The sequence below is a fragment of the Homarus americanus genome, unplaced genomic scaffold, assembly GCF_018991925.1.
Source record: "Homarus americanus isolate GMGI-L3 unplaced genomic scaffold, GMGI_Hamer_2.0 scaffold34921, whole genome shotgun sequence".
Taxonomy (NCBI): domain Eukaryota; kingdom Metazoa; phylum Arthropoda; class Malacostraca; order Decapoda; family Nephropidae; genus Homarus; species Homarus americanus.
The window spans coordinates 2,270,064-2,286,442 of record NW_024741901.1 but is presented as its reverse complement, the minus strand read 5'-3'; the positions used below and the strand labels follow the sequence as shown (position 1 = coordinate 2,286,442).

Below are 16,379 nucleotides of genomic sequence, written 5' to 3'. Positions count from 1 at the left end.
GAGTTGAGTGTATATATATATATATATATATATATATATATATATATATATATATATATATATATATATATATATATATATATATATATATATATATATATATATATATAATCACTGTAGGTGCGCGTGATCCAGGTATATGCTGATAACCACAAGGAAAAAAGAAACACGAAGTTTCCAGAGCTTTAGTATAATTCACATCTTAAGGGTTGAGTACAATGAGGAGAAGTACAACAAGGTATATAACCGGTCGGAATTACTGGACTTTAATTTCTCACTTGACTTGGGGTTTATTAAAGATTATTAGATGGTAATTGCAGTGGAAGCGCCCCTTTGAGAGAAATCCCGAACCAGCACAAGAACACTTAAATTTACTAAACAAAATGAATTGTCCGTGACCCGTGGAAGGATAGCGTCTGTGACTGGGATGAATGAGACACACTGTAAAATTTAGACACTTATATTCCCTCCAACACTACAGATACAATCAAATAATGGTACATCAATATGCACACCTCTTAACCTGAATTTAAAACACTACTCTGGGGAATAAAGGTTATACATGATATTGAAATTATTAGAAATTCAGACAATGCCTCATTAGACAACAAAAAATTTAAAGTAGTAAGAAGTGTTGCTTGCACACATGAAACAGGCCTTAAGGGCTTTCAACAAAATAATATCAATCACTGAGAAAATTTTATAAAAAAATAGGAAATCAATAACTCTACAATGAATAGACCTTAAGGGCACTCAACAAAATGATATCAAGCACTGAGAAAATGGTATTAAAAAATAGAACTTATTAACTCCACCCTAAGTAGGCCTTAAGGGCACTCAGCAAAATTATGTTACCCCAACACTACTCTGGGGAACAAAGGTTATACTTGAGATTGAAATTATAAAGAAATATTAAATGCACACAGCATACATTAGTAACTGAAAAAATAGTATTAACTACACACAAAAATATTGTCACTATTATTAAGAAGTTACTGAGTCCACCAATACCCCTGAACCATGCTTCCTAACCTAAAGCACACACAGATTCCACCTGCACTCCGTAGTCGTTTAAGGCACAACCAACAGGCACCCGTAGTTTAAGGCCCAAATCAGCCTTTCTCCACCTTGGAAAATGTACCTCTAAGCTCCACTGGACTCTTGGTCCTAGTGTGCGACCCTGTATCACTTAGCTGGCTTCACTTTACTCCCAGTACATCCATGAAACGGAAGGGAGTGACCCAATCAGAACTTATGCAGTTGAGAGAAGCTTTAGCTTCCCGTTAGCAAAAGGGTTTCACTAAGCTGCTTGAGATATGTGGTATTGTGAGCCGAGGTAGAGGAGAGCTGATGACCCCAAACGATCGTCACGTCGTTAGCTGGGCACCCAGACGGCTAGGTTCACTCAAGAGATCCTTTGCTACCCGGCTAACCAGTGACAAGCCTACACTGATCTGTCCAACGGCGACAATCGCCAATCCTCAATCATCAACAGCAGTCTCAAACGGCAGTCAATCTCTCCCAGTCAAGTGGGTTCTGAAGGAAACCCTGAAATTAACTCACTGTTAGCTCTTGATAACTTTATCACTGCCCTATCTAAACCCTGTCTGAGATCGAATGAGACTTACTTGTTATACTGCAATAGCGCAACACAGGTGACTAGACCACGTGACAGTTTTGTGGACGGACGAGCAGTGACGTTCTGTCTGTCTGCTCGCTTTCGCGTGACTGGGAGCCAGCCAGCCTCGTGTCCTCACAAGGCGTTAGCTTAGGCTTACGTGACATATTTTCCGCCTAACTAATAACTTCCTTGGGACTCCCGTAATATTATTCAGACTGATAACGATCTATAATAATTTCAAATTCGATTATAGTCCCTTAACTTCATGAATCGCATCATTATTAATTCGGCAAATTACATTTAATATCATATAGGCATAGTTCCACAAACTCTCGCTACGTGCGAGAGCGTGGTCTTCCTTCAGACGACCTTGAACTCAGCATCGCCCAAGGCGCGGCATTTGAAATTACACTGAATTTCTGAATATTACATATATATATACAGAGGAGGGTGAGATCAGGACCGAGAGAGGCTTAAGTACACAGGGTGATCTTACTAAACATGAAGTCACGTCATAAACACGACCTCCACTAATCCGCACACCAACACCACCAACCACCACCACACACACAAAAGAGCTTAAAAGAAAAGGCAACGTAACTAGTCATATTAAGTCAGGTAAAAAATATGGGAACCACTAATCATCTATCCTACAAATGAGTGTCTGAAAAAAAGAGCTGCCCTTGTGGCAAAAGAGTTGGCTAGGTATAACATCGACATAGCAGCCATTGGTGAGTCCCGGCTCCCAGACGAGGGTCGACTCACAGAACAGGGTCTGGCTTTGCCTTGAAAAAAGAACTGCCCTTGTGGCAAAAGAGTTGACTAGGTATAAGATCGACATAGCAGCCATTGATGAGTCCAGGCTCCCAGACGAGGGTCGACTCACAGAACAGGGTCTGGCTCTACCTTCTTATGGAAGGGTAAGCCTGCTGCGGAAAGAAAACGTATTTATGGAGTTGGCTTTGCCATCTACCAATGCATCCCACATAGGCTAACTGAAATGCCTTTGGGATCAACGAGTGCCTCATAAAGATCCGAGTCCCGCTGAATCACTCATGTCATGCCCCCTTCATCAGTGCCTACGCCCCTACACTAGATGCAAAGGATGACGTTAAGGAGGTCTTTTATGCCAACCTCGACAAAATGCTAATTTCTATCCCCAGAGAAGATAAGGTTGTGCTCCTTGGTGACTTTAATTCCAGAGTTGGCAGAGATGCTGAATATTGGAAGGGAATCAAAGGGATATATGGACTTGGTAAGTGTAATCCCAATGGCCTACTCGTCCTCAGCAAGTGTGCTGCACACATCTGCACTATCACCAATACCTTGTTTAAGCAGTCTGACAAGTTCAAGGGTTCGTGGCAACACCTGCAATCCAAACACTGGCATCTCATTGACTACACATTGTTAGAGAAAGAGATCGCCGAGATGTCCTCATCACCTGTGCCAAACGTGGCCAAGACCATTGCAACACTGATCATCAGCTCATCATAGCCAAGTTCTCACTTCACGTTGCCCCAAAACGGCAGAGGGAGCAAGCCTCCAGAAGAGGTTTTAAGATTAAGCGTCTGGAGGATCCAACAGCAGCACATGCTTTCAGAAAGCAAATAGAACATGGGCTGATAAACAACCTGACAACAAACAACCCAAATCCCAATACGGAATGGGATATTCTCGACACTGTCATGACAAAAACCTCCAGAGACCCTCGGTCAGATCGAAAGAATACACCAGGACTGGTTTCATAAAAATGACCCGGAAATCAATGCACTTGTCGATGACTGCCAGAACAACCATCAGTCTTGAAATAAAGTGATACCTTCCGCAAGAAGAAAGCAGCGATACGGTGAGATATTTGCTATCTAAGAATGAATAGTTTAAAAATAAAGCAAATGAAACGCAAAAACTTGAAGATCAACACAAGATGTGCGAATTTTTCAATTCCACTAAAACTTTTCATGGGCCAGTCACTCAAGACGCAGCCCCCCTCCGCTCACCCAACGGTAACTCCATAATTAAAGACGAAAAAGGCGTCCTTCAGTGCTGGAAAGAGCACTACTACTCAATGCTCAATCAAAACACCGATGTGAATGTCCTGACTACCCAGCAGGTCCCTCAGCATCCAGAGTTGACTCATTTTAGCTATCCTCCATCCCTGGATGAGGTAGCTACTGCCATCAAACAGATGAAAAATAACAAAGCCTCAGGGACTGATGAAATCCCAGCCGAGGTGTATAAAGCATGAGGACCTCTGCTTACCAGCCGTCTCCAGTCTCTCCTGGAGAATATATGGGAAAAGGAGGAACTCCCTCAAGCTCTTAAAGACGACTCCATTGTCAATATTTATAAGAACAAGGGAGATCGGCCAGACTGTGGCAACTACAGAGGGATCATGCTGCTGTCCATAGCAGGCAAAATTATCGCCCGAGTCCTCCTAAACAGACTTCTTCCTGAGGCGGAAAACTTCTTCTCAGATTCTCGATGTGGCTTTAGCCAGGGGTGTCAAACTCATTGCCAAGGTGGGCCAGATTTAATATGAGTATACAGTATGCGGGCCAAGTAACATAATTATGAGCACTTCGCAATCACCTCTTAGGTGAGTAGTACGACAAAATAAGAAAGGTGGATTTAGTCTGCGGTCGTGCGAAACCCTTAAAAACAAACTAATCAAGTGTTTACTAACCTTGATCAATCTTATTGTTTGCTACTGCTGCTTACTGATAATTGGCACCTCTTGGTATGGACCAGTGCATCAAAGTTTGGCACTAACGACTGAGCTGTAGCAACCTTCAGTATTGAATTAAGGTGCGCATCAGTAAGTTGAGACCGAAGCCGAGAGTTGTTCAAGTTCATCACAGAAAAGAGTTGTTCACAGACATATTTACTTCCTAACATTGACATAATCTTTGAGGCAAAACATTTAATCCTGGGATAATTTGGTCCAAAATATTGATAAAATGTGCCAACATCAACACTCGAAAACTTATTCCTCAGCACAGAATCACACTGGAGCTCATTGGTGATGTTGATTAAGTATATTGTTGTAGGAAACAGTGGACTACTTTATTCAGCTGAGGGATACACTCACTATTTATTTTTAGCTCCTCAAGGTAAAGCTGGGGCAGCAAATGGGCAGTGGGCCGCATGCAAGAGTGTGTCGGGCAGCATGCGGCCCATGGACCTCATGTTTGGCACCACTGACACAATCTTTGCTGCCCGTCAGATACAGGACAAGTGCAGAGAATAGCGTCGTGACATGTGCATGACTTTCATCGACCTGACCAAGACCTTCGACTTGGTCAATAGGGAAGCCCTCTGGTAGACCCCTCAGCCGTTTTGGCTGCCCACCAAAATTCATCACCATTGTGAGGCAATTCCACGATGGCTGAACGGCAATGTGCTGCACAATGGCACCCAGTCTGAGTTCTTCCCCATCCAAACGGGGGTTAAACAAGGGTGCGTATTGGCACCAACTCTCTTTTCCATTTTCTTGGCTGCCTTCCTTACTCGTGCCAGTATCAATTTAGCCGGCGGGGTGGACAAAGAGTACCAGATGAAGGATCTTTTCAACATAAGATGAATCCAGGCAGGAACAAAACTGTCGACAGCTTCCATCATTGAACTTCAGTAGGCAAACAGCCTCACCCTTGTCGCTCACACTGAATGCAACTTACAGGAGATCCTGAACACTTACGCAGATGCGTATGCACACTTCGGCCTTGAGGTGAATGTACGTAAAACTTAGATTCTCTTTCCGCCTGCCCCTGGTTCAGCCACACCTCCACCATCCAACCAGCTGAATGGTACTGCCCTCTCTAATGTTACCCACTTTCGGTATCTCGGCTCCCATCTGTTCACCACCGCGGACATCGATTAAGAGATTCAACTTCGGGTTAGATGTGCATCTCAAGCCTTTGGCAAACTCCATACCCATGTCTTCAGCTGTAGGGAGCTGAAATTATCTACAAAGTTGCACATATATCGAGCAGTGGTCCTGCCAGTGAGACATGGGTCACACAAAAGAAGCACCTCAAGGCACCTCAAAACTTTCACCAACATATTCTACGCTCCATCCTCCGAGTTCGCTCGGAAGACAAGAGAACAAATGCCTGTATTTTCGCTGACACCAACTGCAGGAGCATCGAGGCTACCATTATCCATGAACAACTATGCTTGACTGGCCATGTTACCCACATGGACGATAGTAGACTGCCAGAGCAGATACTTTACAGTCATAAAGAATAATAAACGTAACGCTGGTGGGCAACTGAAAAAGGTGTAAGGATCATCTTAAGACAAACCTGAAAAGTGTCCAAATCGACCCCCTCACCTGGGAGACGATTACTTCACACCGTAACGCTTGGGGGACCACCACACGAGGTGTCAGTACTTTCGAGTTTGCCCAACTGCATAACGAGGCAGACAAGTTCCAGCGCTAGAAAGACGCTGCCGCCGCCCCTCCCGCACTAGATGTAGCCCTCGACACGTGCAACATCTACGAACGACCCTACCGATCCCGCATCGGCCTCTTTCGTCTCCTCAGAACTCACCAATGAAGGTGACATCCTTAATAGCTCATACCATTGTATCATAGCTGGAGGATCTTCATACTCGATTCTGAGTGACAGCAACGTAGTAGTAGTAGTAGTAGTAGTAGTATCGGGCCAGCACGGCGTGGGTGTGGTGGAGTGTCCTCCGTGATCTAAAGTATTATTGGAGGGGACATACTCGGAGTGTGGGAGCGGGAATTTCACAGTGTGTCGGCGAATATCGGATGTCACCCTAAGCATTGTCACCGAGGGTTCTTCTCATCCCTTACTGCATTAATCGCAAATATTCCATGTATTCACCGGCGATCTCCAAGAGAGTCTGTGAGTATTTGGATGGACGTCTACTGCAGGTGTCAGGTCCCAGTGCCAGTGTCGTTAGGCCTACTTTGGCAGGGGTGGCATCGAGACTCTCGCCCTTATGGGGCCAAGTGCTCTACGCTTGCGATCGCCCCACCCCCAAGTAACGGTCACTTCATGTAGTGTCGCCGACCAAGTGAGTATACATAACTAATATTACATCAGTGCGACCATAGAAATAATGGTTATTTCTGCCAAGGATATATAAAGAAGTGTTAGGAGTGAAAATTCTTGCTCCCAGTGTATCACTCTGATGTGTGGATTGTCGCCCACAGGGGGGTGGACTACACACCCACGCGCGCACGTATGCCCCAACTACCCGGACACAGCAGTTCAGCCTGTCACCTCTCTGCCCTTTACTCATAAGAACTAGTTTCTTCTTCTGTATGGGACCAAAGCAGATGTCGGAGGCGGACGTAACTGTCGCCCATGGTGCGGAACAATATGCCGGGTAACAGACATTGCTGCGTCTGTGCTAGCCAGTACCAAAACTGCACTTGCTGTGATTGTGCGAGAAACAACCGACCATGTGTGGATTGTAGAAAGGGATACAATTGTCGGAACCCACATGGCAGGGAGCCGATACAGGAGGTCACAGTGGATACCGCCGGGACCCAACAGCCCAATGATATCCTAAATGATAACAGTGAGTCTACTCAATCTGAAAATGTAGTACTAATAAACGCTGCTCCAATATTAGCAAATGTCCACGAGGTGAATGAGAGACAGCCACCTCAGTGTAATGGCATGTCGATGGAAATTGCTGACAAATGGCTTAAAGAAACTTACTCAGAATTGTCAGGTGGTCGCCAGCTAACCTGTTTGAACCACCCAAGTGTGCAGCCACCAAAGAAATGGTTCAGAAGATGATTCGTCTCAAAACTGAGTACACTCAGGACTGCTTCCTTGCCCCTTTAGCTCTTCAAATACTGGCAATAATACCCCATCTATTCTGTCAGAGGACACACACAAAGACTAAGCACAAAGAAAATGCGGCAGCAATAAAGAGAAGATTAACAATGTGGCAGAATGGGGCCCTTGATGATCTCCTATGTGAAGCAAGAACACTGCAGGAGAGACTCAAATTTGTAGGAGACGGAAAGCAAAACACTGATGACGTTGCAAGAAAGTTTGGAAACAAAATGCGTGTGGGAAAAGTGTCTTTGGCGGTAAGATCTCTCACAGAGGAATCCTCCGGTGGGGTTCTGCCAATAAACAGAGAGACATTAAAACAACTGAAAGAAAAACATCCCCCTGCAAGTCAAGATGAAGGCATCAGGTTCCAGGGTGCGTATATTCCACCAAATGTTGTCCTCTTTGAGAAAATAACAGGAGGGATGGTGTGGAAAAAGGCACTGAAGACTCAGGGAGGTGCCGGCCCTTCAGGTCTGGATGCAAACGGCTGGAGAGTCATCCTCAGCACTAACAAGTTTGGCCCCGTAGCAAGCGATCTCTGCACGGCCATTGCCGTCCTTGCAAGAAAGCTGGCATCCTCGTGCTGCCAACACCTCCATGCTCTGACGGCCTGCCGCCTCATTCCCTGGATAAGAATCCAGGATGTAGGCCTATAGGGGTGCGGGAAGTGCATCGGAAAATGCATTATGGAGGTGGTAAAGGATGATGTCAGGGCAGCAGCAGGGAACCTGCAAGTTTGTGCTGGCCACCAGGCTGGAGGGGAAGCTGCCATTCACGCCATGAGAACGATATTTGAGCTGCGCGATTGTGAATGCCGTTCTCCTGGTGGACGCTTCAAACGCATTCAACATACTTAACCGCAAGGCCGCACTGCACAACATCAATATCAGTGTCCAAGCTTTGCACTCAATGTTGAAAACTCCTATAGGAATCCATCAGACCTTTATATATTAAACAACAAGGCTCTAAGAGGTGATACCATCATACAGTCAACCGAGGGAACAACGCAAGGGGACCCTGTTGCAATGGTAATGTACGCAATAGGCCTATGTGTGCTCCAACACACAATATAATTTTAAACAACTGAGGTCAAGCAAGTGGCGTACGCTGATGACCTTACAGTAGCAGAAAAATTGGAGGACATAAAAAAGTGGTACCACCCAAACGCCAGCAAGTCCTTCCTCATTGTGAAGCCAGAACATTATGAACGGGCAATGGAAGTGTTCGGTGGAAGTGAGGTCAAAATAACAAAGGATGGCCAAAGACACCTAGGCGCAGTAATCGGCACGACTGACTTTAGGACCGAACAGAAACAGCTGCCCAGAAGTTATGTTACAGCCTGGATGAGATATCGACTGTTCTTCTCTCTCCTTAGGTCGGCTTTGCTCTGCCTCAGGGGAAAGAGAGCATCCGCCCCAATGCCGACAACAGATGCAGATATTGATTATGAGGCAACAGTCACTGCATGCCGCATAAATCTGCGGCTCAACTAACTCAACACAGCTATGATGGCTACTTATGTATTAGGATATTTAATATTAAGGTAATAAAATGGTGGCGAAGGTATGGCTATAAGGGGAGGTTGGAAGCTTAAATATATATATACATATATATATATATATATATATATATATATATATATATATATATATATATATATATATATATATATATATATATATATATATATATATATATATATATATATATATATATATGTATATATATATATATATATATATATATATATTGTTACGCCGTCTCTTAATTTACTTTAATAACCAGGTTCTAGGCGTAACTAAACAAAAAGAAAGTGAAGTAAATCAAAAGGGAATAAAAATATATAAAGTAAACCTTTAAGAATTTAATTAAATTAGCTATTAACACAATAAACAGCCTCGTAGGCTGCCACAACAAATTGATTCACTATCGAAACTTTTAAGACACAAATGATACTAAACATCGAAAGAATAAAAATAAAGCATTAGATTACGTTAACACTGCATACACATATAAAAACTAACACTGAAATTAACTAACATGAAACAACACTGAATTTCTTAAGTATAAGTAACAGGTGACAAGTGTCACTCAAAACAATGTGAACTGAATGACAAGGAGGACTGGACTGCCTTCCGTCAGTTGGTGGACTACTATATATATGGCCTTTTCCCACCAGTGCTACCCGCCGGTGGGTCATTTAACGATGCAGATGGTCGTTAGAGAACAAAGAATGCTTGTTACAATACTAAATGAAGAAATAAGATGGGCTTGAACAAATAATAACAGTTAAAACCTTAACAGCACAGGGTAAGGTGACTAGATTATATAATAGTAAATATAACACATCATTACAGGAATAATATGGAGCAGCATGGAAGCATGTTATATATAAAAAGAATAGAAAAATACGACAAGGCCGTAACAATATAAAGAAAAAAGAAAGTAGTATCAGTAGTAGTAGTAGTAGTGTGTGTGTGGGGGGGAGGGGGGGAGGGAGGGGGTGGGAGGTTGATTGTACAGGTATTTGCCTTTTTCTTGAATTTCCACGGAAAAAAAAATTAAAACAGGAAGATTTAAGATTAAGGAAAAATCATTTAATATTGTTCTGCCAGACTCACAATAATTCATGTTTAATATTGATAATTTTTTTTTTTACTAAAGTTATTTGCTATTTATTCTGAAACTTGTTCTCGGTTTGGAGCGTATTATTCCTCTACGTTCAGACCAATATTAATTGTACCAAAATACCAAATCATTTTGCCCCCCAATTTTTATATAAAGTAAACGATTTAGTGAAACACCCGACGAGTCCACAGGTACAAGTTGTGAGGGCCGCTGCTGTTGAGGGCGTTGATAAGTGTCAAGAGTAATACAAGATGGGCCCGTGTGTGTCCACGACGTTTTCTGGTGGCAACACGGAATAAGTCTGTGACATTCTTTGGGTTCCAAGGATTTGTCTTCTTTAGTGTATGGTCTGTTGCCTCTTCCACTTGATAATTTTTGTCTTTAGGTATAATTATAGCCAAACCAAATGTAACACAGTGTAAAATAAGAGAAACACTCGAACCCCCCGGCGTAGCCTCCTCTGTTATAGATCCAGGTTCACAGTAGAGTACCAAACGGAGCTCCGAGTTGTAGAAAACCATACATGACTGTCATTCTAAGAGTTCTAGAATGACTGTTCGTATTATCCGTTATGTAACTGTAGGAAGCCATAAGAAGCATCTCTGGGCCTCCGCCAATGCTGATGACGAAGGACCCTAACAGTAAAACATAAGGTGACCACGACTGATAGAGGGATTCGAGTAGGTAGACGACACTCTAAAGTATATCACCAGTTAAGGGGAGAAGGATGGTAACACGTCGTCCCCTCTTATCACTCCAGGAGGCGATGAAGGAGAGCAACAACAAGGGAAGGACTGTGGATAGCAATTGGCCGTAAAAATTGAAAACACCGTCAAGCTTCTGAACCTTCACTTGCAGGTCTGTGTGATATTTGTCGTTCATCACGGCGCACTCCTCAGCTGTCTTATTCAGCGTCACCTGGCAGAACCTGTCTAGTCTGAGGTTCTCCGTTATTATAAACTGCGTACAGTCTGCTGCACAGTGGAGAAACAATACGGGTTCTATAGTAACAGAGGAGAGAGTATCTTGAATAGCCCTTTGGAGGTGTGTCAGGGTGCGTTTACCTGCCATGGGTGCGTTTCCCGTACTATCGTTTAGAAAAAAAGCACGCAACTCTTTAAGGACCTTGATATTTCCCGATAAGTCACATGATTGGTACTATCCATTTGAAGATATGATTATATATCTATAATGAAACATATTCCTTTAGTTGGTAGATTCATCCATCGTTATTTTTCTTGCCAGTTACAAAAACATTAGGGAATTATTAACGTTCTTTCTAAAAAGGAAGGGTTCTTATTCTAGCAAAGTCCTGGAAAATGTATAATTCTGGACAATAATGACAGGAAAGGGTAAATAATTTCGACTAAGATCTTCTTACGAAATAATTAAAATTTTTAAATTGTTCTGTTAATTATCTAAGCTCAGTTAAAGTGATCACACTATACAGATGTAAGAACGAACGCTCCGAAACATGGACGGTCGCACCAGTACCACCAACATCTAATAAAGACTGTTCCTGTACCACCAACATCTAATAAAAAAAGTTCCTATACAACCAACATCTAACAAAAACTATTCCTGTACCACCAACATCTAATAAAGACTGTTCCTGTACCACCAACATCTAATAAAAAAAGTTCCTGTACAACCAACATCTAATAAAAACTGTTCCCGGACCACCAACATCTAAGAAAGACTGTTCCTGTACCTCCAACATCTAATAAAGACTGTTCCTGTACCACCAACATCTAATAAAGACTGTCCCTGATACCTCCAACATCTAATAAAGACTGTTCCTTAACCACCAACATCTAATAAAAACTGTTCCTGTACCTCCAACATCTAATAAAGACTGTCCCTGATACCTCCAACATCTAATAAAGACTGTTCCTGTACCTCCAACATCTAATAAAGACTGTTCCTGTACCTCCAACATCTAATAAAGACTGTTCCTGTACCTCCAACATCTAATAAAGACTGTTCCTGTACCACCAACATCTAATAAAGACTGTTCCTGTACCTCCAACATCCTAAAGACTGTCCCGTACCAGCAACATCTAATGAAGACTGTTTCCTGTACCTCCAACATCTAATAAAGACCGTTCCTGTACCTGCAACATCTAATGAAGACTGTTCCTGTATTCCAACATCTAATAAGACTGTTCTATGCCACCAACTATCTAATAAAGACTGTACCTGTACCTACAATGATCTTAATAAAGACTGTTCCTGTACCTCCAACATCTAATAAAGACTGTTCCTGGACCACCAACATCTAATACAGACTGTTCCTGTATCTCCAACATCTAATAAAGACTGTTCCTGTACTGCAACATCTAATGAAGACTGTTCCTGTACCACCAACATCTAATAAAGACTGTTCCTGTATCTCCAACATCTAATAAAGACTGTCCCTGTACCTCCAATATCTAATAAAGACTGTCCCTGTACCTCCAACATCTAATGAAGACTCTTCCTGTACATCCAACATCTAATTAAGACTGTTCCTGTACCTCCAACATCTAATAAAGACTGTTCATGTACCACCAACATCTAATAAAGACTGTACCTGTACCTACAACATCTAATAAAGACTGTTCCTGTTCCACCAACATCTAATAAAGACTCTCCCTGTAACTCCAACGTCTAATAAAGACTGCCCTTGTACCTCCAACATCTAATAAAGACTGTACCTGTACCTCCAACATCTAATAAAGATTGTTCCTGTACATCCAATATCGAATAAAGACTGTTCCTGTACCTTCGACATCTAATAAAGACTGTTCCTGTACCTCCAACATCTAATAAAGACTGTTCCTGTACCTGCAACATCTAAATAAGACTGTTCCTGTACCTGCAACATCTCATAAAGAGTGTTCCTGTACCTCCATCATCCAATAAAGACTGTTCCTGTACCTCCAACATCTAATATAAGACTCTCCCTGTACCTCTAATATCTCATAAAGACTGTCCTTGTACCTCCAACATCTAATAAATACTGTTCCTGTACCTAAAACATCTAATAAAGACTGTTCCTGTACCTCCAACATCTAATAAAGACTGTCCCTGTACCTCCAACATCTAATAAAGACTGTCCCTGTACTTCCAATATCTAATAAAGACTTTTTCTGTACTTCCAACATCTAATAAAGACTATTCCTGTACCTCCAACATCTAATAAAGACTGTCCCTGTACTTCCAATATCTAAGAAAGACTTTTTCTGTACTTCCAACATCGAATAAAGACTGTTCCTGTACCTCCAACATCTAATAAAGACTGTTCCTGTACCACCAACATCTAATAAAGACTGTTCCTGTACCTCCAACATCTAATAAAGACTGTTCCTGTTCCTCCAACATCTAATAAAGACTTTATCTGTATCTGCAACATCTAATAAAGACTGTTCCTGTACCTCAAACATCTAATAAAGACTGTCCCTGTACCTCCAACATCTAATAAAGACTGAACTAAATCTGTGTGTGTGTGTGTGTGAGTGTGTGTGTGTTTTCACAGGGACAAACATTATCACTGGGAATGTACCATTTGTTGTACCTTGATAAATAATTGTATAACTGATTAAGGCAATATATATATCACTTCTCGTCCCACACATTACGATACGCAGATGTACAAATATAACCCCCATACTATAGGGACGACACTTAATATTTTATTTGGCTAATGCCAGACGATTGTATTAAGCAGAGAGGAAACTTCGTGCCCAAGTGCCCTTTTGTGCCCTCAAGATACTGAAGAAAATAATAGTATCGAACATGATATTGTATTATAAGAAAAGAGGCAGGTTCACTTGTGGGTACTACATATATCAAGGAAATATATATGAACGTGATCCTAAAGTTCAGATAATGAATATTTGTCGTAACTAAATTAGAGAAAAGATAAACGAAAGGAGAGAATAAGTAAAAGTTCTATTAATAATACACCGCCATCCATCCTTGGTTGACGTTATAATGTCATTACTGCTCTTCAATAACTAAGGTGTTTAAGTGAGTTACAAGGTTAGTAATAACACTAATCCATCAACAATAAAAGACAAAGATGTAGAACTTGCTGTTCCTTCCTACAAGGCTACACATAAAACAGAGTTTATATTAAGGGTCGCTTGTACAGTCATTAGATGACTCATTAAGGACAAAAACAGTGAAAGTTCGTCATAATCAGAAACACCCAAGATATTATTTAGTTTAGTATTACTTTCGGTAACTATAGAAAGTGAATCCCATGGAGTTCTCGCCCCTGATAAAACACACTGAAGATAACGGATTTGTTTCAGTGAGCGGCAAGAAGACTGACGGATGAGAGACTCTACAGTTGTTTTTCTCTTATGTGTCAGATTACTTTATGCAAAAACTGCACAAGTCGAATCAAGTTCAGATATAAATGAGTCCATACTTAACGTAACAGAGAAAATATCTTAGCGAAAGGGACATATTACGGCATATTCACGTATTAACATTCAGTGGTCAATAAATTTAGTCAGTTGGTGTTTCTTACCTTAGACATTTGACTCCTGACAGCTATGCCGGAGAGAGCCATCGGTGCCACGATAAACAGATACGGAAACCACCACTGGCTGGCGGTCGTCACCAGTCCCAGAGTTAAACATTTCAATAATAAGAAGAAATCCCAACCTGCGCCTATCAGACAGTCGGGTACACTTAGTCTGCGAAGAATCGGGGCTGTGACGAGAGTAGTGATCTGTTGATCCAGCTGGTTAATGATTAAATAGAAACTAAATTGGTACTGGTCCCAATGGAACACCCTACGAATCCATAGGAACATGTTGTGAGATGTGCCGCTGATGAGGGCGACGAAAACAGTCAGCAGTAGTGTAAGGTGGGCTCGTGTTCGTCCTAGACGCTTTCTGATGGCGACACGGAACAAGTCTATTACATTCCTGTGATTCCAAGGACTTGTTTCCTTTATTATATGACCTGACGCCTCTTCCACTTTATTGATCTTGTCTTTAACTATAAAAGCAGCCAGACCAAGAGTGCAACAGTCTAGAAGGAGAGTAACACTGAAGTTCCAAATGTATCCTTTCCTGTTATAGATCCAGGCTCCCAGAAGTGTTCCACATGGAGCTCCTAGATACAAACAAGCATTCGTGATGGCCATTCGACGGTGTCTAGAATCCATGTTCGTACAGTCTGCTATGTGACTAAAGGAAGCCATAAGAAGCATCGCTGCACCCCCACCAATGCTCCTAAAGAAGAAACCTAACAGTAGAATATAAGGTGTCCACGATGGAAAGAGCGACTCAACGAGGTAGACGACACTACGAAGTATATGACCTGTTAATGATAGAAGGATGGGAACCCGTCGTCCTCTCTTGTCACTCCAGGAAGCGATGAAGGAGATCAACAAAATCGGGATAATTGTGGCTGTTAAATTTCCATAAAAGGTGAAGACACTCTCAAGCTTCTGCACCTTCACTTGCAGGTCCTTTTGGTGGCCGTCGTTCATTACGGCGCAGTTATCAAATGACTCATTCAGTATCACCCGACAGAACCTGTCTAGTGTGAAGTTCTCACTTGTTACCAACTGTGTAAAGAACCCCAAAGAGTGTAGAAATAACACAGGTTCTACAGAAATGGAGAACCAAATATTATGCGCGAGCTTTTGAATTTGTGTCAGTACACGTCTGCCAGCCATGGTTGCCGCTCCCACACTAACTTATCCAGGAATGTTTAAAATTCCAAATAATTCACACGGTAGAAGACTCACTCTCGATAACGCTTCTGCAATTATCTTTCATATTTAATCATCATCACATACTGAAACAATAAATGCACATTAAGAAAAAGCTAAACGACTCTGTAGAAATATTAATTTGCTTATATATATATATATATATATATATATATATATATATATATATATATATATATATATATATATATATATATATATATATATATATATAATCATACAGAAAAAAGGGAAACAATGGAGCACCTTAGCTTTCATCTTTATTCAAGACATTTTCAGAGGCAACTGAATTACAAGGACCGAGAGAGGCTTAAGTACACAGGGTGACCTTACTAAACATGAATTCAGGTCATAAACACGACCTCCACTAATCCGCACACCAACACCACCACCACACACACAAAGGAGCTTAAAAGAAAGGGCGACGCAACTAGTCATATTAAGTCAGGTAAAAAATATGGGAACCACTAATCATCTATCCTACAAATGAGTGTCTGAAAAAAAGAGCTGCCCTTTTGGCAAAAGAGTTGGCTAGGTATAACATAGACATAACAGCCATTGGTGAGTCCCG

At 41.8% G+C, this 16,379-nt stretch overlaps 2 protein-coding genes across 2 annotated transcripts in view; both read right to left on the bottom strand.

Annotated features, from left to right (window-relative positions):
• Window positions 1-14,651, bottom strand: part of LOC121876280 — a 39,127-nt gene extending 24,476 nt beyond the window's left edge. Inside the window, exon 1 of the mRNA XM_042381316.1 lies at window positions 14,591-14,651. Within this exon, the coding sequence (XP_042237250.1) occupies window positions 14,591-14,632 (42 nt within the window). The 5' untranslated portion in view covers window positions 14,633-14,651. The remainder of the gene's footprint in view (window positions 1-14,590) is intronic.
• Window positions 14,652-14,743: 92 nt separating this feature from the next.
• LOC121876355 lies at window positions 14,744-15,752 on the bottom strand (the record flags this gene model as incomplete). Its single annotated transcript, XM_042381425.1, has 1 exon — window positions 14,744-15,752. A coding segment is annotated over exon 1 (1,008 nt), but the record flags the coding sequence as incomplete, so codon positions are not given.
• Between the last annotated feature and the right edge of the window lie 627 nt (window positions 15,753-16,379).